Source organism: Procambarus clarkii, chromosome 7, assembly GCF_040958095.1.
Source record: "Procambarus clarkii isolate CNS0578487 chromosome 7, FALCON_Pclarkii_2.0, whole genome shotgun sequence".
NCBI lineage: Eukaryota > Metazoa > Arthropoda > Malacostraca > Decapoda > Cambaridae > Procambarus > Procambarus clarkii.
This window is the reverse complement of record NC_091156.1, coordinates 15,320,362-15,343,104: the sequence shown is the minus strand read 5'-3', so window position 1 is coordinate 15,343,104 and position 22,743 is coordinate 15,320,362. Positions and strand designations below refer to the sequence as shown.

At 45.1% G+C, this 22,743-nt stretch overlaps 1 protein-coding gene across 4 annotated transcripts in view; it reads left to right on the top strand.

Annotated features, from left to right (window-relative positions):
* Nucleotides 1–22,743, top strand: part of LOC123761417 (high-affinity choline transporter 1) — a 348,005-nt gene that overhangs the window by 271,948 nt on the left and 53,314 nt on the right. For all 4 annotated transcript variants that reach the window (XR_011224660.1, XM_069313210.1, XM_069313215.1 and 1 more), the window contains 2 exons: nucleotides 5,114–5,272; nucleotides 11,288–11,417. Coding sequence is in view for 3 of the 4 variants with exons in the window: in XM_069313210.1 (XP_069169311.1) it covers nucleotides 5,114–5,272; nucleotides 11,288–11,417 (289 nt within the window). In the remaining variant the exon portion in view is untranslated. The remainder of the gene's footprint in view (nucleotides 1–5,113; nucleotides 5,273–11,287; nucleotides 11,418–22,743) is intronic.

Here is a 22,743-nt window from a genome sequence, read left to right as displayed (position 1 = left end):
CTTACTCTACTGGCTCGAAGTTCTCAGCAACTCCTTTCCCCCAGACAAGCCTGCAACTCATTGACACACCAATAAAGATGTTCCTCTACAAACATATAACTAAAATAAACTACACATAATAAATGTCTCCATCCGACATCTCCCTGATTTCCACATACTGTGAGGTGACCCCCCCCCCCCCACACATTTGGACAGGTCCATCCTCCACCCTGGGAGACTCGCCATGCGCCGGCCACTTAGTTGTTTCCATGATGTCGATGGGAGAGGACTTGCAGCTCCTCACCTCAGCTGGTACTGTCGCCTCTATTCTTTAATTTAGGCTTTCTGCCTTATCAAAACATGCTTAACATATCAATAAACACTTGCTACGGCCGCTGGGCACACGACCAGCTACAGGCAATCATTGTTAACTGGTTAAAATGAACTTACCACAGAATTTAGTCTGCTCGCGGCACTCGCTGATGACTGGGCGGTCGACACTCAAGGCGCCTTCCATTGCCCATAGAACTGTTTTAAACTGCTCCACACACTTTCTGCAGTTCACGACTTCAGCTGACACGTCCACAAACTTGTTCCACTGTCGAAAAGTCCGACCACTTCCTTCTTCTTGAAGGTATATCACTGAGGGGTTCTTCTTCACCGGGGGCTCAAACGGAGCACGCCCTCCCCTCACGATTTCTTCAGCTCAAGTGGGGTCAACGTCCTCTGAAGCGAGCCTCACACCTACAGCAAATTCTCCACATCTCATGTCAAGTCATTTATTTATATTCTTACTTACTGCTCATACTTTTAAACTACTCGTCAAATTGAATCGAGTGTTTACTATATACATATCCAGGTCTACATCTCCTCGAGCTCTTAGGTCAGGCCTGGCAGAATAACTCTCAGGGGATGACTCGTTTCTCCTGCAGCCTGAGATCATAACCCACCCTTGCCTATCCCCGTCTCTCTCATACCAGCAGCATGGTCTCCTGTGTTACGTGTTGAGGACATGAGCAGCAGCATGGTCTCCTGTGTTACGTGTTGAGGACGTGAGCAGCAACATGGTCTCCTGTGTTATGTGTTGAGGACGTGACCAGCAACATGGTCTCCTGTGTTATGTGTTGAGGACGTGACCAGCAACATGGTCTCCTGTGTTACGTGTTGATGACGTGACCAGCAACATGGTCTCCTGTGTTATGTGGTTATGTGTTGAGGACGAGACCAGCAACATTGACCTAGATTCACGAAGCTCTATGTATTTCTTCATAAGTAGGTTTGCTACGAAGGTTCCTAAGTATGCTCTAAGAAGATGCTTAGGTGCAATTCACGTAGGTCCACTTAGGAAGATATTTGTTGGTTCACCTGCGTGCCGATAGAGGTCACTACTGTGTTTCGTTTGGCCAATCAGAGAGCAGCAACATTCTTCATATTGAAGATTTAGCGCTGGCTTATCGGAGCTCTATTGCCTCCTATTTACGTCAAATTTTCTTATAAAATTAGTATATTTCGAAGAAAAACTGTGTTTTTTTCAACTTCTACAGGCAGCACGGACATTGTAGTAAACAAACATGTTACATTTGTTGTTTACCTACGTAATTCTAAGAGATACTGTGTAGCTGTCCTTGTTGCTCGGAAAATGCGCTGACAATTATTGCATATATTTACTGAATTTACCCAAGGGCCACTAACTATCTAGTGACCTCGAAGAGGACAGAAAGCCGGCGGCTTGTTAAAGGGCCCGCCAATTGTCTTAATTATATTTTTTACCTGGACTTTGGCATTTACGGCTTCAGCGGGTAGGCGGTTCCATGGGTTTATAACCCTCTTTGTGGAAAAAACATCTGTTTTCAGTCCTTCTTGAGAGAACATACTCTCCAACACTATATCTGTGATTGCCCTGTTATCAGTGACTTCATACCAAATGGTATGAGGTACTTTGAGCTCTGTAATTACTTCATACACTCAGGAATATTGGAAGATATTCTTGTGCTGCACCCAGATTTTGCCAGTGGAGGCTAATAGATCAGTCTTAAGTATTTTGTTCTCATCTGATTCCATGTATGACTGGCCATCCTGTGAGGTGAGGATGTTGGATGGGCTTGTAGCTGGTTTTTGATCTACACTGTGTGGTCCTTCATACAGAATAGGGAAGCAGCACATTGCTGTGTATACCTAAACATGTTAAAAAATACATTGTTTGAGAGGAGTCTTGTAGAAACTGGTAAGAGTAATTATAATGTATCCATGATTCAGTGCTTACGTCTTGTGAAAATCGTGAAGAGTTGTTTAGTCATAGTTGATTTGTTTTTTGTACTGAGGCTGGTATTTTGTACCTTGATTCCATGTATGTCTAACCATCCTGTCAGATGGGAGTATTTGATAAACTTATAGCTAGTTTTTTATCTACACTGTGTAATATTCCATATAGAATAGGGCAGCAGCACATTGCTGTGTATACCTAATCTTCTTAATAAAAAAAATCAGTAATAAAGATTTTAAATTATAGTTTGTATTATTACAAGTACTGTATTATCCTTATTAAATCATGTTAACCATAGATCATCAAGATCTCATGTTGATATGTCATAGTCATATTTCTTTTGAACTGCTAATCCATGCTAATCATTTTTGAATCATTCATTAAATTGTGCATTATGTCTCAATTTTTCACTTCCTTGGATATACTGTACAATACAAGAAGATAGAATAAAAATAAACCAGTAATATTTCTTTCATTATAGTTTTTATTTAAATAACTGCATCAATATTTTTACAGCTGACAGGATTTGTTTTAACATACAGGTGCATTATTTGTTAAAAAAAAAATTGGTTTATTGTTACACACAATGGTGCTACATAGCCTTCCCAGCTTGGTGCCTATTTTTAATACTTATTGATTAATAAATAAATCATAATAAATAAATTTTATTCAGGAAAAGTACATACAGTTGATTTACAAACATAATGTTGGATTTATAGACAGAGCTAGTACATACAAAACCTAAAGCCACTAATACTCATAGCATTTCGGGCAAGGTGTGGAGGAAAAAACACTTAGACTAAAACTTAATAGTAATCGGGATTAGGTATAAATTGTGTTGAAAGAAGGAATAAAAAAAGGGAAGGTAACATAACAGAAATCAGCAATTGTACATGTTGGTGAACAAACAGCATTGTTTAAAAAATAGCAAGACATGGGTTGACATTTAAGGGGTAAGGTAGGTTACATGGAGTTAATTAGGTAGTACTTGGTTTTACTTTTAAATTAGTTGAGAGAGGTACAGCCTTTGACATGATTCGGGAGGTCATTCCACATTCTGGGTCCCTTGATTTGTAGAGCATTCCTAGTTTGGTTACACACATCCAAATTGTGTAACAGGAAGAGGTCTTGAACACAAATTTGTTCCATGCTAAAAGTAGAGGAATCAGCTGAGTATTCCTCAAATAAAATAAGTTGCCTCAGCTTATAAGGTAAATATAATAAGCATTTCTCAAATGAGTAACTGTCTCACCTCACTGCTTTACTGCTACATAGCCTTCCCGGCATGGTGCCTTCTTTTGATAATTACTTGTTCCACACCCAAGTTGTGTACCAGGAAGAGGTCTTGGACCCCTACTTCCCTCTCTCTTTTTTAATAGTCCATATAGTCATAATTATAGCTTTAAGTATTCAATGAATAAAGTTTTTGACATTTTTACCCTTCTCCTTACCTAACACCATTTGTGCAGCATATTTTTATTTTATGTCTTACCCAGATTTAATTTCAAAATAAAACCAAACTAAATAAATTAGAAATGGGTATGTATAGCTAAGGTACACCCTTACTACTAGATGAACAGGAGCATTTGGTGATAGTAAATGATCCCATCAGGCAGGGCTCATCACCTTCTCTCATATTTCATGTTCACCAGTGTTTATTTACTTAATAACTACGGGTATAATATCTTGCTATTATAAAACTAATTCTAATATCATAAAAGACATATTTACTTTAAGTTTCAAGCAGAGAATGCTTATATAACTAACACGAAGGACTCCTCTTCACGAGATTCAATTGCTATATTTTGTTCATGTTCCAAAATCTTAAAATCGATCCCAGTGTTATGTAGTAGAGAAAAATTGAGTTATATCCAGTTTACGTAAAGCTACGAGTGGTCGACACCACACTTAGATCCCGGACCAAAATTACAAAAGTTTTTCGATTTAGTGTAGCTAACTGAATACCGACGTAGCCGCCACGAAGGCGCTAAGAAGGAAAACATTCGGAGCTAAGAAGAAAAACCTTCGTAAGTACCTTCGTGAATCTGGCCCCTGGTCTCCTGTGTTATGTGTTGAGGACATGACCAGCAGCATGATCTCCTGTGTTACGTGTTGAGGACATGACCAGCAGCATGGTCTCCTGTGTTATGTGTTGAGGACATGACCAGCAGCATGGTCTCCTGTGTTACGTGTTGTGGACGTGACCAGCAGCATGGTCTCCTGTGTTACGTGTTGAGGACGTGACCAGCAGCATGGTCTCCTGTGTTACGTGTTGTGGACGTGACCAGCAGCATGGTCTCTTGTGTTACGTGTTGAGGACATGACCAGCAGCATGGTCTCTTGTGTTACGTGTTGAGGACATGACCAGCAGCATGGTCTCTTGTGTTACGTGTTGAGGACATGACCAGCAGCATGGTCTCCTGTGTTACGTGTTGAGGACGTGACCAGCAGCATGGTCTCCTGTGTTACGTGTTGAGGACGTGACCAGCAGCATGGTCTCCTAGGTTACGTGTTGAGGACATGACCAGCAACATGGTCTCCTATGTTATGTGTTGAGGACGTGACCAGCAGCATGGTCTCCTATGTTACGTGTTGTGGACGTGGCCAGCAGCATGGTCTCCTGTGTTATGTGTTGAGGACATGACCAGCAACATGGTCTCCTATGTTATGTGTTGAGGACGTGAGCAGCAACATGGTCTCCTGTGTTATGTGTTGAGGACATGACCAGCAACATGGTCTCCTATGTTATGTGTTGAGGACGTGACCAGCAACATGGTCTCCTAGGTTACGTGTTAAGGACGTGACCAGCAGCATGGTCTCCTAGGTTACGTATTAAGGACGTGACCAGCAGCATGGTCTTCTGTGTTGCAGTGGCTGGCGGTGCCCTTCGCCATGAGTAACGAGGCCGTGGGCTCCCTTAGCCCCAGCGTGACGGACTGGTTGGGCTCCATCTCCGCGGACACGCCCTGGCTCTGGGGCGAGTGGACGGACTTCGCTGTGCTGCTCATCTTCGGGGGCATCCCCTGGCAGGTGTGTAGGTACACATGTGTTGCTGCATGTGCAGGTGTATTTGTGGGCGTGGTTTGTGTTTGCAACTGTCTGTAAGAATGTTTTATTTTTCTTCTTTTCTGAAGTTGCAGAAGTAGTGACAGATGTGTACTGTTGTTGCAGGTGTAGTGTGACGTTACTGGTATAGTGACAGATGTGTACTGTTGTTGCAGGTGTAGTGTGACGCTACTGGTGGAGTGACAGATGTGTACTGTTGTTGCAGGTGTAGTGTGACGTTACTGGTGTAGTGACAGATGTGTACTGTTGTTGCAGGTGTAGTGTGACGTTACTGGTGTAGTGACAGATGTGTACTGTTGTTGCAGGTGTAGTGTGACGCTACTGGTGGAGTGACAGATGTGTACTGTTGTTGCAGGTGTAGTGTGACTGTTGTTGCAGGTGTAGTGTGACGTTACTGGTGTAGTGACAGATGTGTACTGTTGTTGCAGGTGTAGTGTGACGTTACTGGTGTAGTGACAGATGTGTACTGTTGTTGCAGGTGTAGTGTGACGCTACTGGTGGAGTGACAGATGTGTACTGTTGTTGCAGGTGTAGTGTGACGCTACTGGTGGAGTGACAGATGTGTACTGTTGTTGCAGGTGTAGTGTGACGTTACTGGTGTAGTGACAGATGTGTACTGTTGTTGCAGGTGTACTGTGACGTTACTGGTGTAGTGACAAATGTGTACTGTTGTTGCAGGTGTAGTGTGACGTTACTGGTGTAGTGACAGATGTGTACTGTTGTTGCAGGTGTAGTGTGACGTTACTGTTGTAGTGACAGATGTGTACTGTTGTTGCAGGTGTAGTGAAAGATGTGTACTGGTGTTGCAGGTGTAGTGACAGATGTGTACTGGTGTTGCAGGTGTAGTGAAAGATGTGTACTGGTGTTGCAGGTGTAGTGTGACGTTACTGGTGGAGTGACAGATGTGTACTGTTGTTGCAGGTGTAGTGAAAGATGTGTACTGGGGTTGCAGGTGTAGTGACAGATGTGTACTGGTGTTGCAGGTGTAGTGACAGATGTGTACTGGTGTTGCAGGTGCAGTGTGACGTTACTGGTGGAGTGACAGATGTGTACTGTTGTTGCAGGTGTAGTGTGACGTTACTAGTGTAGTGACAGATGTGTACTGTTGTTGCAGGTGTAGTGTGACGTTACTGGTGTAGTGACAGATGTGTACTGTTGTTGCAGGTGTAGTGAAAGATGTGTACTGGTGTTGCAGGTGTAGTGACATGTGTACTGGTGTTGCAGGTGTAGTGAAAGATGTGTACTGGTGTTGCAGGTGTAGTGTGACGTTACTGGTGGAGTGACAGATGTGTACTGTTGTTGCAGGTGTAGTGAAAGATGTGTACTGGGGTTGCAGGTGTAGTGACAGATGTGTACTGGTGTTGCAGGTGTAGTGACAGATGTGTACTGGTGTTGCAGGTGCAGTGTGACGTTACTGGTGGAGTGACAGATGTGTACTGTTGTTGCAGGTGTAGTGTGACGTTACTAGTGTAGTGACAGATGTATACTGGTGTTGCAGGTGTAGTGTGACCTTACTGGTGATTGGTACTTGTGTTGCAGGTGTACTGACACGTGTGTACTGGAGTTGAAGGTGTAGTGAAAGATGTGTACTGGTGTTGCAGGTGTAGTGACAGGTGTGTACTGGTGTTGCAGTTGTATTGACAGGTGTGTACTGGAATTGCAGGTGTAGTGACAGGTGTGTACTGGTGTTGCAGGTGTAGTGACAGGTGTGTACTGGAGTTGCAGGTGTAGAGACAGATGTGTACTGGTGTTGCAGGTGTAGTGACAGGTGTGTACTTGTGTTGAAGGATAGTGACAGGTGTGTTCTAGTATTGCAAGTGTAGTGTGACCTTACTGGTGTAGTGACAGATGTGTACTGGTGTTGCAGGTGTAGTGACAGGTGTGTACGTGTGTTGCAGGTGTAGTGACAGGTGTGTATTGTTGTTGCAGGTGTAGTGAAAGGTGTGTATTGTTGTTGCAAGTGTAGTGACGGGTGTGTACTAGTGATGCAGGTGTAGTGTGACCTTACTGTTGTAGTGACAGGTGTGTATTGTTGTTGCAGGTGTAGTGAAAGGTGTGTATTGTTGTTGCAAGTGTAGTGACGGGTGAGTATTAGTGATGCAGGTGTAGTGTGACCTTACTGGTGTAGTGACAGATGTGTACTGGTGTCGCAGGTGTAGTGACAGGTGTGTACCAGTGTTGCTGGTGTAGTGTAGCCTTACTGGTGTAGTGACAGGTGTGTACTGGTGTTGCTGGTGTAGTGACAGGTGAATACTGGTGTTGCAGGTGTAGTGGCAGGAGTGTACTAGTGTTGCAGGTGTAGTGAGACCTTACTGGTGTAGTGACAAGTGTGTACTGGAGTTGCAGGTGTAGTGACAGGTGTGTACTGGTGTTGCAGGTGTAGTGACAGGTGTGTGTACTGGTTTAGGAAGCCTGGTCGACGAACGGGCCGCGGGGACGCTAAGCCCCGGAAGCACCTCAAGGTAACCTCAAGGTGGTGTTGCTGGTGTAGTGACAGGTGTATACTGGTGTTGGAGGTGTAGTGTGACCTTACTGGTGTAGTGACAGATGTGTACTGGTGTTGCAGGTGTAGTGACAGGTGTGTACTAGTGTTGCTGGTGTAGTGTGACCTTACTGGTGTAGTGACAGGTGTGTACTGGTCTTGCTGGTGTAGTGACAGGTGTGTACTGGTGTTGCGTGTGTAGTGACAGGTGTGTACTAGTGTTGCAGGTGTAGTGTGACCTTACTTGTGTAGTGACAGGTGTGTCTACTGGTGTTGCAGTTGTAGTGACAGGTGTTGTGTGACCTTACTTGTGTAGTGACAGGTGTGTACTAGTGTTGCAGGTGTAGTGACAGGTGTGTACTGGTGTTGCATGTGTAGTTTGACGTTACTGGTGTAGTGACAGATGTGTACTGTTGTTGCAGGTGTAGTGCGTCTTTACTGATGTAGTGATAGACGTGTACTGGTGTTGCAGGTGTAGTGTAACGTTGCTGTTGTAGTGACAGATGTGTACTGTTGTTACAGGTGTAGTGACATATCTGTACTAGTGTTGCAGGTGTAGTGACAGGTGTGGGTACTGGTGTTGCAGGTGTATTGACACGTGTGTAATGAAGTTGCAGGTGTAGTGACAGATGTGTACTGGTGTTGCAGGTGTAGTGACAGGTGGGTACTGGTGTTGAAGGTGTATTGACAGGTGTGTATTGGAGTGGCAGGTGTAGTGACAGGTGTGTACTGGTGTTGTAGGTGTAGTGACAGGTGTGTACTGGTGTTGCAGGTGTAGTGACAGGTGTGTACTTGAGTTGCAGGTGTAGTGACAAATGTGTACTGGTGTTGCAGGTGTAGTGACAGGTGTGTACTGGTGTTGTAGGTGTGTACTAGTGTTGCAGGTGTAGAGTGACCTTTCTGGTGTAGTGACAGGTGTGTACTGGTGTTGCGGGTGTAGTGACAGGTGAGTACTTGTGTTGCAGGTGTAGTAACAGGTGTGTACTGGTGTTGCAGGTGTAGTGACAGGTGTGTATTGGTGTTGCAGGTGTAGTGACAGGTGTTTACTAGTGTTGCTGGTGTAGTGACAGGTGTGTACTGGTGTTGCAGGAGTAGTGACAGGTGTGTACTGGTGTTGCAGGTGCAGTGACAGATGTGTACAGGTGTTGCTGGTATAGTGACAGGTGTGGGTACTAGTGTTGCAGGTGTAGTGACAGGTGTGTACTGGTGTTGCAGGTGTAGTGTGACCTTACTGGTGTAGTGACAGATGTGTACTGGTGTTGCAAGGTTTAGTTATAGGTGTGTACTAGTGTTGCAGGTGTAGTGTGACCTTACTGGTGTAGTGACAGGTGTGTACTGGTGTTGCAGGTGTAGTGACAGGTGTGTACTGGTGTTGCAGGTGTAGTGACAGGTGTGTACTAGTGTTGCAGGCGTAGTGTGACCTTACTCGTGTAGTGACAGGTGTATACTGGTGTTGCACGTGTAGTGACAGGTGTGTACTAGTGTTGCAGGCGTAGTGTGACCTTACTCGTGTAGTGACAGGTGTATACTGGTGTTGCAGGTGTAGTGACAGGTATTTACTGATGTTGCAGGTGTAGTGACAGGTGTGTACTGGTGTTGCTATTGTAGTGACAGGTGTGTACTGGTGTTGCAGGTGTAGTGACAAGTGTGTACTAGTGTTGCAGGTGTAATGACACGTGTGTACTGGTGTTGCAGGTGTAGTGACAGGTGTGTACTGGTGTTGCAGGTGTAGAGACAGGTGTGTATTGGTGTTGCAGGTGTATTGACAGGTGTGTATTGGTGTTGCAGGTGTAGAGACAGGTGTGTACTGGTGTTGCAAGTGTAGTGACAGGTGTGTACTGGTGTTGCAGGTGTAGAGACAGGTGTACTGGTGTTGCAGGTGTAATGACAGGTGTGTTCTGGTGTTGCAGGTGTAGAGACAGGTGTGTATTGGTGTTGCAGGTGTAGTGACAGGTGTGTACTGGTGATGAAGGTGTAGTGACAGGTGTGTGTACTGGTGTTGCTGGTGTAGAGACAGGTGTGTACTGTTGTTGCAGGTGTAGTGCATCTTTACTGATGTAGTGATAGACGTGTACTGGTGTTGCAGGTGTAGTGTAACGTTGCTGTTGTAGTGACAGATGTGTACTGTTGTTACAGGTGTAGTGACAGATGTGTACTGGTGTTGCAGGTGTAGTGACAGGTGTGGGTACTGGTGTTGCAGGTGTATTGACACGTGTGTAATGAAGTTGCAGGTGTAGTGACAGATGTGCACTGGTGTTGCAGGTGTAGTGACAGGTGGGTACTGGTGTTGCAGGTGTTTTGACAGGTGTGTATTGGAGTTGCAGGTGTAGTGACAGGTGTGTACTGGTGTTGTAGGTGTAGTGACAGGTGTGTACTGGTGTTGCAGGTGTATTGACACTTGTGTACTGGAGTTGCAGGTATAGTGACAGATGTGTACTGGTGTTGCAGGTGTAGTGACAGGTGGGTACTGGTGTTGAAGGTGTATTGACAGGTGTGTATTGGAGTGGCAGGTGTAGTGACAGGTGTGTACTGGTGTTGTAGGTGTAGTGACAGGTGTGTACTGGTGTTGCAGGTGTAGTGACAGGTGTGTACCTTAGTTGCAGGTGTAGGGACAAATGTGTACTGGTGTTGCAGGTGTAGTGACAGGTGTGTACTGGTGTTGTAGGTGTGTACTAGTGTTGCAGGTGTAGGGTGACCTTTCTGGTGTTGTGACAGGTGTGTACTGGTGTTGCGGGTGTAGTGACAGGTGTGTACTGGTGTTGTAGGTGTAGTAACAGGTGTGTACTGGTGTTGCAGGTGTAGTGACAGGTGTGTAGTGGTGGTGCAGGTGTAGTGACAGGTGTGTACTAGTGTTGCTGGTGTAGTGACAGATGTGTACTGGTGTTGCAGGTGTAGTGACAGGTGTGTACTGGCGTTGCAGGTGTAGTGACAGGTGTGTACTAGTGTTGTAGGTATAGTGACAGGTGTGTACTGGTGTTCGAGGTGTAGTGACAGGTGTGTACTAGTGTTGTAGGTGTAGTGACAGGTGTGTACTGGTGTTCCAGGTGTAGTGACAGGTGTGTACTAGTGTTGTAGGTGTAGTGACAGGTGTGTACTGGTGTTATAAGTGTAGTGACAGGTGTGTACTAGTGTTGTAGGTGTAGTGACAGGTGTGTACTGGTGTTCCAGGTGTAGTGACAGGTGTGTACTAGTGTTGTAGGTGTAGTGACAGGTGTGTACTGGTGTTACAAGTGTAGTGACAGGTGTGTACTAGTGTTGTAGGTGTAGTGACAGGTGTGTACTGGTGTTCCAGGTGTAGTGACAGGTGTGTACTAGTGTTGTAGGTGTAGTGACAGGTGTGTACTGGTGTTACAAGTGTAGTGACAGGTGTGTACTAGTGTTGTAGGTGTAGTGACAGGTGTGTACTGGTGTTGCAGGTGTGTACTAGTGTTGCAGGTGTAGAGACAGGTGTGTATTGGAGTTGCAGGTGTAGTAACAGGTGTGTACTGGTGTTGCAGGCGTACTTCCAGCGTGTGTTGTCAGCCCGGACCAGGAGGCAGGCGGAGGTGCTATCCTACGCGGGCTCTGTGGGCTGCTTCCTGATGGCGGTGCCAGCCTGCTTCATTGGTGCCATCGCTAAGGCCACCGGTCAGTTGCCACTCCTTCCATCATCATGCCTTCCTTCACCATGATACTCTCAACCTCCATCATGTTAATATCTGACCTCATCATGATAATATATAGCTCCATCATGTTAATATAGCTCCGTCATGATAATATATAGCTCCATCATGTTAATATAGCTCCGTCATGATAATATATAGCTCCATCATGATAATATATAACTCCATCATGATAATATAGCTCCGTCATGATAATATATAGCTCCATCATGTTAATATATAGCTCCATCATGATAATATAGCTCCATCATGATAATATAGCTCCGTCATGATAATATATAGCTCCGTCATGATAATATATAGCTCCATCATGTTAATATAGCTCCGTCATGATAATATATAGCTCCATCATGATAATATATAACTCCATCATGATAATATAGCTCCGTCATGATAATATATAGCTCCATCATGTTAATATATAGCTCCATCATGATAATATATAGTTCCATCATGTTAATATATAGTTCCATCATGATAATATATAGCTCCATCATGTTAATATATAGCTCCATCATGTTAATATATAGTTCCATCATGATAATATATAGCTCCATCATGTTAATATATAGCTCCATCATGATAATATATAGTTCCATCAGGATAATATATAGCTCCATCATGTTAGTATATAGCTCCTTCTTTATAATATATTGCTCCATCATAACAATATATAGCTCCATCATGTTAATATATAGTTCCATCATGTTAATATAGTTCCATCATGATAATATATAGCTCCATCATGTTAATATATAGCTCCATCATGTTAATATATAGTTCCATCATGTTAATATAGTTCCATCATGATAATATATAGCTCCATCATGTTAATATATAGTTCCATCATGTTAATATAGTTCCATCATGATAATATATAGCTCCATCATGTTAATATATAGCTCCATCATGTTAATATATAGCTCCATCATGATAATATATAGCTCCGTCATGATAATATATAGCTCCATCATGATAATATATAGCTCCATCATGATAATATATAGCTCCATCATGTTAATATATCTCCGTCATGATAATATATAGCTCCTTCTTTATAATATATTGCTCCATCATAACAATATATAGCTCCATCATGTTAATATATAGTTCCATCATGTTAATATAGTTCCATCATGATAATATATAGCTCCATCATGTTAATATATAGCTCCATCATGTTAATATATAGCTCCATCATGTTAATATATAGCTCCATCATGTTAGTATATAGCTCCATCATATTAGTATATAGCTCCATCATGTTAGTATATAGCTCCATCATGTTAATATATAGACCGATCATGTTAATATGTACCTCAGTCATGAAATCTACCTTCATCATGAAAGTATCTTCCTTCATCATTATAGTATCTACCTTCATCATTATAGTATCTACCTTTATCATTATAGTATCTACCTTCATAATTATAGTATCTACCTTCATCCTGCTAATATCTACCTTCATCATGATAATATCTACCTTCATCATTATTGTATCTACCTTCATCATTATAGTATATACCTTCATCATGATAGTATCTGCCTTCATCATAATAATATCTACCTTCATCATCATAGTATCTACCTTCATCATCATAGTATCTACCTTCATCATGATAGTATCTGCCTTCATCATAATAATATCTACCTTCATCATTATAGTATCTACCTTCATCATTATAGTATATACCTTCATCATTATAGTATCTGCCTTCATCATGATAATATCTACCTTCATCATCATAGTATCTACCTTCATCATGATAGTATCTGCCTTCATCATAATAATATCTACCTTCATCATCATAGTATCTACCTTCATCATCATAGTATCTACCTTCATCATGATAGTATCTGCCTTCATCATAATAATATCTACCTTCATCATTATAGTATCTACCTTCATCGTGATAGTATCTAGGTAGGATATAAGGAGGAGGAGCTTTTGATAACATTCCTCACACTTGCCTCTTGGCAAAGCTTGTACCTTTAGGCGTACAGGGAAGATTACTTCTATGGCTACAATCCTATCTTACGAACAGAACCGCCAAAGATTATATATAAGGCAGGTTTTCAGACAGCATTATTATTCGAACGGGTGTCCCGCAAGTCTCCATACTAATCCCAACCCTTTTTGCTGCATTCTTAGCCGATTTACCTAACACTCATCCCGTCCACCTCTCGGCATACACGACGACTTAAGATTGTATTATTCAGACACTGCCCTACCTACTACAGTCTTAACAATGCAAACAGCACTTGACCACCTCAGTGCTTGGACACAACAACGGGGCCTCCAAGTTAGTACTACTAAAACCTGTTATCAGATCTTCACTAACAAAAGACTTGTTCATCTACCCACCCTCACAATACACAACACTCCCATCCAACACGTACGAAGATAAATACCTTGGCATGCACTTAGACTCGCCCTCACTTACCTGGACAGCACACATTCAACACCTTAAACAGGCGACACAACCCCGACTCACCATACTTAAAGCCCTCACTGGCACCACCTGGGGAGCACACCTAAAATTTTGTTCCGTTTCTATACAACCAACATTCGTGGCCAACTACACTATTGGTGCCAGACATATGCGTCGGTTGCACCTACTAACCTACAGAGCCTTGAGGGCATTCAAAACAATGCCATGCGATTACACACAGAAATCACAATTGCGTGATGTTTCAAATGAACAAATCCACAAGGGAGGGGGGGGGGGGAGTTGTGTAAAACCCTGGTTTGTGCCTCGGAGAGGCTGCAGGATCCAGTAAGTTCAGTAAAACTTTGGTTTCAACTCCTTTTGACCATGTCGTAGCTCAGTCGATTAAGGCAGCGTCTGGGATGCTCTCGGACGCAGGTTCGAATCCTCGTCACGGCCCTTGTGGATTTGTTCAATGCCATGCGACTTATATGTGGCGCTAACCTTCCCGGTTTGGTGCCTTCTTTTGATAATTACTTATATGCGGCACAATGCGTTCCACCCCTATCCTCGGCCTTCACGGGGGAAACGGGCCTCACAAGCCTAGCCACCAGACGAGACATAATGTGTGCCAACTATCTGTCACTCTGTACCACTGCTCACCAGACACACTCATACAGATAAAAAAATACCCAACTGTCCCCCCCCCCCCACTTCCCCACCAATCACTCACAACCTTTCCTCACACGTACTACAAATAACCTCAATTTAGACCTTACTTTATTCTGAAACTCTGAAACTCAACTTACTGCCCCCCCCTCCCTCCTTACTCCATCTTGGCTTTATACAACTCCTAAAACACTAATACAACTGGAAGTAACATTCCAAAGTCTGCACCAAACTCACCCATAGCCTCAGTCTTTGTCTCAACAATGACAAATTGTTGCCCAAATGCCACTGCGACTTACGCTGATGGATCTCTCATCCTCATGAACAACACCCTCGGTCACTAGCGCTGTGGGGATCCCTCAATACCATCTCAGGCAGGGACGGCCGTTACCAAACCATCTATCTATTTTCGCAGCTGAATTATATGCCTTATATCTGGCTCTTCAAGTAATCACAACATTACCAGTTGGGATATATACAATCTGTAGTGACTCCAAGAGTGCGATTCAAGCACTAATGTACTCTTCCACAACGTGCAAAGTGTTTGTCCACCCGTGCCTTCAACTTCTCTGTGAACATCGATTGAACGGGTATGACGGTCCCAGCACATTGTGGTATACTTCATAATGAACTTGTAGACCAACTGGCCATAGTGATGCACAACACGCCTCACATTACCCGTCATCCAATTCCTCATGTTGCACGTAAAGGAGCCTTCAAAAATACCATCACCCAAGATTTTTTACAAAATTGAGAACGTCATGCTCACCTTGGCACTATGGGCCCATAAAAAAAGAAATTAGAAACATGGAAACATGTCATATATATAAAAACAGAGAAATTGATGTAACGATGACCAGAATAAGGCTGATACACACCAAACTGGCAGCACACAGCTCTAAATATAGAATAACCAATGAACTTTGCATCCACTGTCAGGTGCCTGAAACACTATCTCCTTCACTATTTCCGACATCATAGTGCCAGAGTAAATTTCAAACAAGTATTTATCGCACTTAAAATACCCTTTACCATCGAGCACATATTATTAGGACTACTCGTTACAGGAAAACTACCAAATAGTCAAAGCACTGGCTAAATATCTCCAGTCGACCAACAAATTGGGCCACATCTGACCTGTGCCACCTGGCACCACCAGCGGCTGAACACAGTAAACAACTGCCTCGCCGGTAAGGAGGGGGGGGGGGGGGGGGGTGGAGGGTAGACAGAAACGCACAGTACAGAAAAAGCACAATTAACAATAAAAGTATGAATATAAAAACAAACAAAAAAAGTCATATGAAAACCTCAAAACAGCACAGAAGACAAACAGAAGCATCAGGATCCGGCAAACTACATTAACAAACAAGAGAAAAAACACCAAACCCGCGAACGGGTCCAGAAAGTCTAATACTTGTCCGGAAATTGACTCTGAGGATATTTCCACCAGTACTCAATCCTCAACGCCTTGTCCTCCTCAGACGCAGAGTGACGGGGGCGTCCACATAACACCGGACTGGACCGCACTGGGCCCACCTCCACTGGAGCCGGCAGCATGGGGACCCCCTGGCACAGGGCCCTTCGTCACGGAGTCTTGCTTCATGGCGTGTTTTTTCAGTACGAGAACTAAATCTCGGCTCTCACCAGTGATCACAGCAGGGGCAACAACCCCCCACTCCAGGGAACCTGCACATGAAATGGAGGGAAATAACTTTGTAACGCACCACCAACATGGGTTCAGAGATGGTAAATTGTCCCTCACAGGTTTAATAGAATTCTATGACCAGGCAACAAAAATTAGGCAGGAAAGAGAAGGGTGGGCTGACTGCATTTTCCTGGACTGCCAGAAAGCCTTTGACACAGTACCTCATAAAAGGCTGTTAAAAAGTTGGAGCAACAGGCAGGAGTAAAAGGGAAGGGGCTCCAGCGGATAAGGGAGTACTTAAGCAACAGGAAACAGCGAGTAACGGTGAGGGGGGGAGGTATCTGAGTGGCGAAATGTCACCAGCAGAGTACCACAGGGCTCAGTACTTGGACCCATCCTGTTTCTAATATATGTAAACCATCTTCCGGAGGGTATAGACTCGTTCCTCTAAATGTTTGCTGATGATGCAAAAATTATGAGAAGAATCAAGACGGATGAAGATAGACAGAGACAACAGGATGACCTGGACAAACTGGAGGAATGGTCTAGGAAATAGCTGCTAAAGTTCAACTCAGGAAAGTGTAAAGTAATGAAATTAGGCGAAGGGAGCAGGAGGCTGAACACAAGGTACCATCTGGGAGGTGAAATCCTGCAAGAGTCAAATAGAGAGAAAGATCTGGGGGGTTGATATCACACCGAACCTGTCCCCAGAGGCCCACATCAAAAGGATATCATCAGCGGCATATGCTAGACTGGCCAACTTAAGAACTGCCTTTAGAAACTTGTGTAACGAATCGTTCAGGACTTTGTATACCACTTATGTCAGACCAATCCTGGAGTATGCAGCTCCAGCCTGGAGTCCATACCTAGTAAAACACGACAAAGTTGGAGAAGATTCAGCGGTATGCCACCAGGCTTGTCCCGGAACTGAGAGGAGTGAACTACGAGGAGAGGCTAAAGGAGCTGAAACTCACGTCCCTGGAAAACAGAAGAGTAAGGGGACACATGATAACCACTCACAAAATTCTCAGGGGAATTAACAGAGTGGACAAAGACAAACTCTTCAGCGCGGGTGGGACACGAACAAGGGAACACAGGTGCAAATTTAGTTCCCAGATCAGCCACAGAGACGTTAGAAAGATTTTTTTCAGTGTCAGAGTAGTTAATAAATGGAATGCACTAGGAAGTGATGTGGTGGAGGCTGACTCCATACACAGTTTCAAAAGTAGATATGATAGAGCCCAGTAGGCTCAGGAATCTGTACACCAATTGACTAACAGTTGAGAGGCAGGACCAAAGAGACAAAACTCAACCCCCGCAAGCACAATTAGGTGAGTACACGGGGGCACAGAGGCGCACAGAGGCGTAAGCAAGGAGTTCCCCACACCAGCCTCGGCACCGCTACAGGGACATCTACCCCCACCACGGCCAGACAACTAAATGGCACTTCGAAGAGGCCACAGATTGTTACTGTGGTGATGTGACCCTACTCCACTCTGATCTTATTGACTCTGACTACTATATTAGGTACCCAAAATTCTCTGCCAACATGCGGGAGGCACTCAAGAAGACTGAGACGTCGACCCAGAAGAGCCAGCCAACGCCTCTGCCACCAGCCACTGCACCAGCACTCGACCCTTCAGACTCCTCGTCCGACGAGGAGGTCTCTGTGGGAGCACCATCTCCTACACCAAAGGTTGCCTACAGTTCTATGGATTTCTTACTTCATACCAGACCTTCAAACCCGACCAATAGGGCCGCCATGTTGACAAGAAACATGACTACCACCGTTAAGAAGATCAAGAAGAACGATGCTCGAGCCAGGAAGAAAAAAGATTGAAGTCAGAAGAATGAAGAACCAAGAATGAAGACCCACAAGACACACCTCTCAACTCTAGCCAGCTGTTTGCGAACCAAGCCCGTGTGTGACAACTGCGTGCATTAACTGAACACACCGCGGCCTGGTCGACAACCGGGCCGCGGGGACGCTAAGCCCCGGAAGCAACTCAAGGTAACTAACCGCTCAACTGAACAGTAATAGATAAAAGTTCTAATCCATGGTGGATGGGCCACCGATCTGTTCTACCTTCAGCCGTCTCGTCTCCCGTTCCTAGCTCAAGTTTTCTGCATCCTCGCCCAATTCTTCAGTCCCCTGGTCACCAGCTCTATGAGCCTCGTCAAGTGCTTACTGTAACTGGCTAGCCTTAAACATTCCCACCTTACACACACACACACACACACTAGAGCTGGTCTCCAGGCGTCAGTCTACCAGTCTTCAGTCAGTCAGTCTTTGAGTCTCGCCAGAAGGATTCGTGCTGAACCTTCACCAACAAATGACCTCGTGTTACACTTATTGCAGAATATGCGCTCACTTCGCGGTAGTGGGTTTCACACTACATCGTCGCGCAGAGTGACATGTGAGGTGTATGCGGGGGAAGTTGACGCATCACTTGGTCACCAGTCTCAGCGGCGTGACGATTCTGGACGAATCTGGTGCGGGCTGGACTCTGAATCACACGTAGTTTGGCTGCACAGTTTGCTCGTGGCTCACTTACACGGGTTGAGACGCGGGTGACTTACATAATCCCGAGTAAAGACTATAATGGTGACTAAAATGTTTCATCTCTACGAGTTACTCCAAAGCACTTCACCTACTTCTGCACTCTCAGTTACCAGACAATATTCATTCCTTTATGTAGCCGACATTTACTATACCAATGACTTAGATAAATTACGATGAAAGGCACCTTACACAGCGTGTTCCATCTCGCTATACCATAGCGATTTCTTCGTTACAGTCAGTTTCACTTGATTTCTTTTATGTAGTTATACCGTGTGCCATTTGTAGGTTATTTACAGCGAATTATTAGTAACTTGACATACCATAAGGACTTAGTACAATGTGGCCTAGCTACTGGCCTTTGACTACTGATGAACACGGCTGCCTGTGTCCTAGGCTGGGAATAACTTGGGTGGTGTGAAGTACTGACGCACTATCCAACTCACAACCTTTGTCTCTCGAGTCTAACCAATCAGAGAATCGTTGTCACCACGGCATGTGTACACTAACCTTCTCATTGGCCGCCAGAGGTCACATAGGTAGAGGACGTTAAAACTATGCTATGGTTACCTGGGCCTCTTGTCTGTGGCCAGACTGCCAGTGTCCTGAGGGCAAAAGTTGGCCAAAGTAGCTTCTAATGTCAGCGGGTGGATGCTAGCTCCTAAACTAGTGACTGTTACAAATCCACAAAGGCAGTGACGAGGATTCGAACCTACGTTCTTTCGTTCCTTTGATGCATCACGCTATTGTGATATCTGTGTGTAGTGAGTGTTAGTGCGTCCTGTGCCTCCGCGCGGTAAACATGCCTGGTAGTATAGTCATGCTGCGTGAACTACGGGCTCTCAGCACACACTGAACATATTAGCTCTCAGTACAATTCTATGGTAGAGAGCATATTTCATTTACTTTTTATGTATATAAGAGTTCATGCATTCTCATAAAGCCACCATCAAGCATAGCGCTTCGGGCATGTCCTTAATCCTAATTTTCCCTGGAAACCGACCCCGCCAAATCGTTTAGCAAACAGGTACCCATTCATTGCTGGGTGAACAGAGGCTACAGTTAAGGATTGGTGCCCGGTCAATCCTCCCCGGCCAGGATACGATATCAGGCCAAAGCACTCGCGAAGCGCCGGGCGAGTGTCTTACCACTGCGTCACGGACTCTGCACACCACATGTACATATGGTGTGCACTATGAACACTATGGTTAGCGTCTCGACTCTTGTCCACACGCAACAGCTCTGCAACATGAAAGCAGTGGGAACTGATTGAGCATTCACTCACACTCGTCATCAGCCTCACTGCTCCCTATCTCCTAATTTGCTCTCAGCTTATTTCTGTTCTTTAGATCTTTTCTAAAGATCTAACTTTTACACACATTTTACTGCCATCTTTATTGCCCACCCACCTGCCTCCATAACCCTTCCTCCATCTCTCCCTCTCTCCTTACTCTACAACACCCCAGAGACAATACAACACCCCAGAGACCATACTCTACAACACCCCAGAGACCATACAACACCCCAGAGACCATACAACACCCCAGAGACCCTACAACACCCCAGAGACCATACTCTACAACACCCCAGAGACCATACTCTACAACACCCCAGAGACCATACAACGCCCCAGAGACCATACTCTACAACACCCCAGAGACCATACAACACCCCAGAGACCATACTCTACAACACCCCAGAGACCATACTCTACAATACCCCAGAGACCCTACAACATCCCAGAGACTCTACAACACCCTAGAGACCCTACAACACCCCAGAGACTCTACAACACCCCAGAGACCCTACAACACCCCAGAAACCATATGTCGTGACGCTGAACCCCGGTTCATTCTGAACACAGCGATTACACAACACATAACACCTTGCCTCAGCAACCGTTACTACCACCGTGTACTCCTACACACACCAGACCCTTGAGGCGTACCACTAGGTTTGTACTGGAACACAATGAATGAACATACGGAAGGTATTTAAAGGCCGTCGGGTTTTGTCATTTAATTACAAAGAATAGACTGTGACAAATAATACTATATTAATTAACATACTCTATTAGGTCAATACACTTCCAATACCCATAGACCACTTGACCTCCGCGATCACCACACACACTCGTAACTTCCGCCTAAGTCCCTAATACGGAATGATTACTACAGCGCTCCACACCCGGTTAGTCTTACATTCAATACTCACATACTGCAGACTTAACTTGGTCACTAAGATCACAACAGGCTCTCGCATAGCTGTCTACTACACTTCGCTGCTGCCACAAACGGGGATCCAAAGGACTTGCTAGTTCAACCTCCACAATCAGAATGACTCCAGCCAACCATGGCCTCAATCATTTCACCACGCCTCTTGAGGAAGGTATAATCCGATTAACCTTATCCCTAGAGCGGTAACCTTGTTCCTAGAAGCCTGACGAAGAATAATTCCTCTTTCCCGGAATTATTAATTTGGCTAAACAGCTTCGGTCTTAATCCATTGACCTTTCTTAGATATGTGATCCATAGTCTGTCTACTTACATGTACTTTCAATCATCATTCGTTAAGTGTTGTAGGATTGATCCTCTAGCTAATAATTCCTACTAACTTGTGGATTACAACACATACAACATCCCAGAGACCATACAACACCCCAGAGACCATACAACACCCCAGAGACTCTACAACACCCCAGAGACCATACAACACCACAGAGACCCTACAACATCCCAGAGACCATACAACACCCCAGAGACCCTACAACACCCCAGAGACTCTACAACACCCCAGAGACCATACAACACCCCAGAGACCATACAACACCCCAGAGACCATACAACACCCCAGAGACCCTACAACACCCCAAAGACCATACAACACCCCAGAGACCATACAACACCCCAGAGACCCTACCACATCTCAGAGACCATAACACACCCCAGAGACCCTACAACACCCTAGAGACCCTACAACACCCTAGAGACCCTACAACACCCCAGAGACCCTACAACACCACAGAGACCATACAACACCCCAGAGACCATACCACACCACAGAGACCCTACAACATCCCAGAGACCCTACAACACCCCAGAGACCATTCAACACCCCAGAGACCATACAACACTCCAAAGACCATACAACACCCCAGAGACCCTTCAACACCCCAGAGACCATACAACACCCCAGAGACCATACAACACCCCAGAGACCCTACAACACCCCAGAGACCCTACAACACCCCAGAGACCCTATAACCCCCCAGAGACCATACAACACCCCAGTGACCCTACAACACCCCAGAGACCCTACAACCCCACAGAGACCCTACAACCCCCCAGAGACCCTACAACCCCCCAGAGACCATACTCTACAACACCGCAGAGACTCTACAACACCCCAGACATCCGACAACACCCCAGAGACCCTACAACACCCCAGAGACCATACAACACCCCAGAGACCCTACAACACCCCAGAGACCCTACAACACCCCAGAAACTCTACAACACCCCAGAGACCCTACAACACCCCAGAGACCCTACAACACCCCAGAGACCCTACAAAACTCCAGAGACAATACAACACCCCAGACACCCTACAACACCCCAGAGACCCTACAATACCCCAGAGACTCTACAACACCCCAGAGACCCCACAACACCCCAGAGACCATAAAACACCCCAGAGGCTCTACAACACCCCAGAGACCCTACAACACCCCAAGGACCATATAACACCCCAGAGACCCCTACAACACCCCAGGGACCCTACAACACCCCAGAGACCCTACAACACCCCAGAGACCCTACAACACCCCAGTGACCCTACAACACCCCAGAGACCCTACAACATCCCAGAGACCATACTCTTCAACACCGCAGAGACTCTACAACACCCCAGTGACCATACTATACAGCACCCCAGGGACCCTACAACACCCCAGGAACCCTGCAACACCCCCGAGACCCTACAACACCCC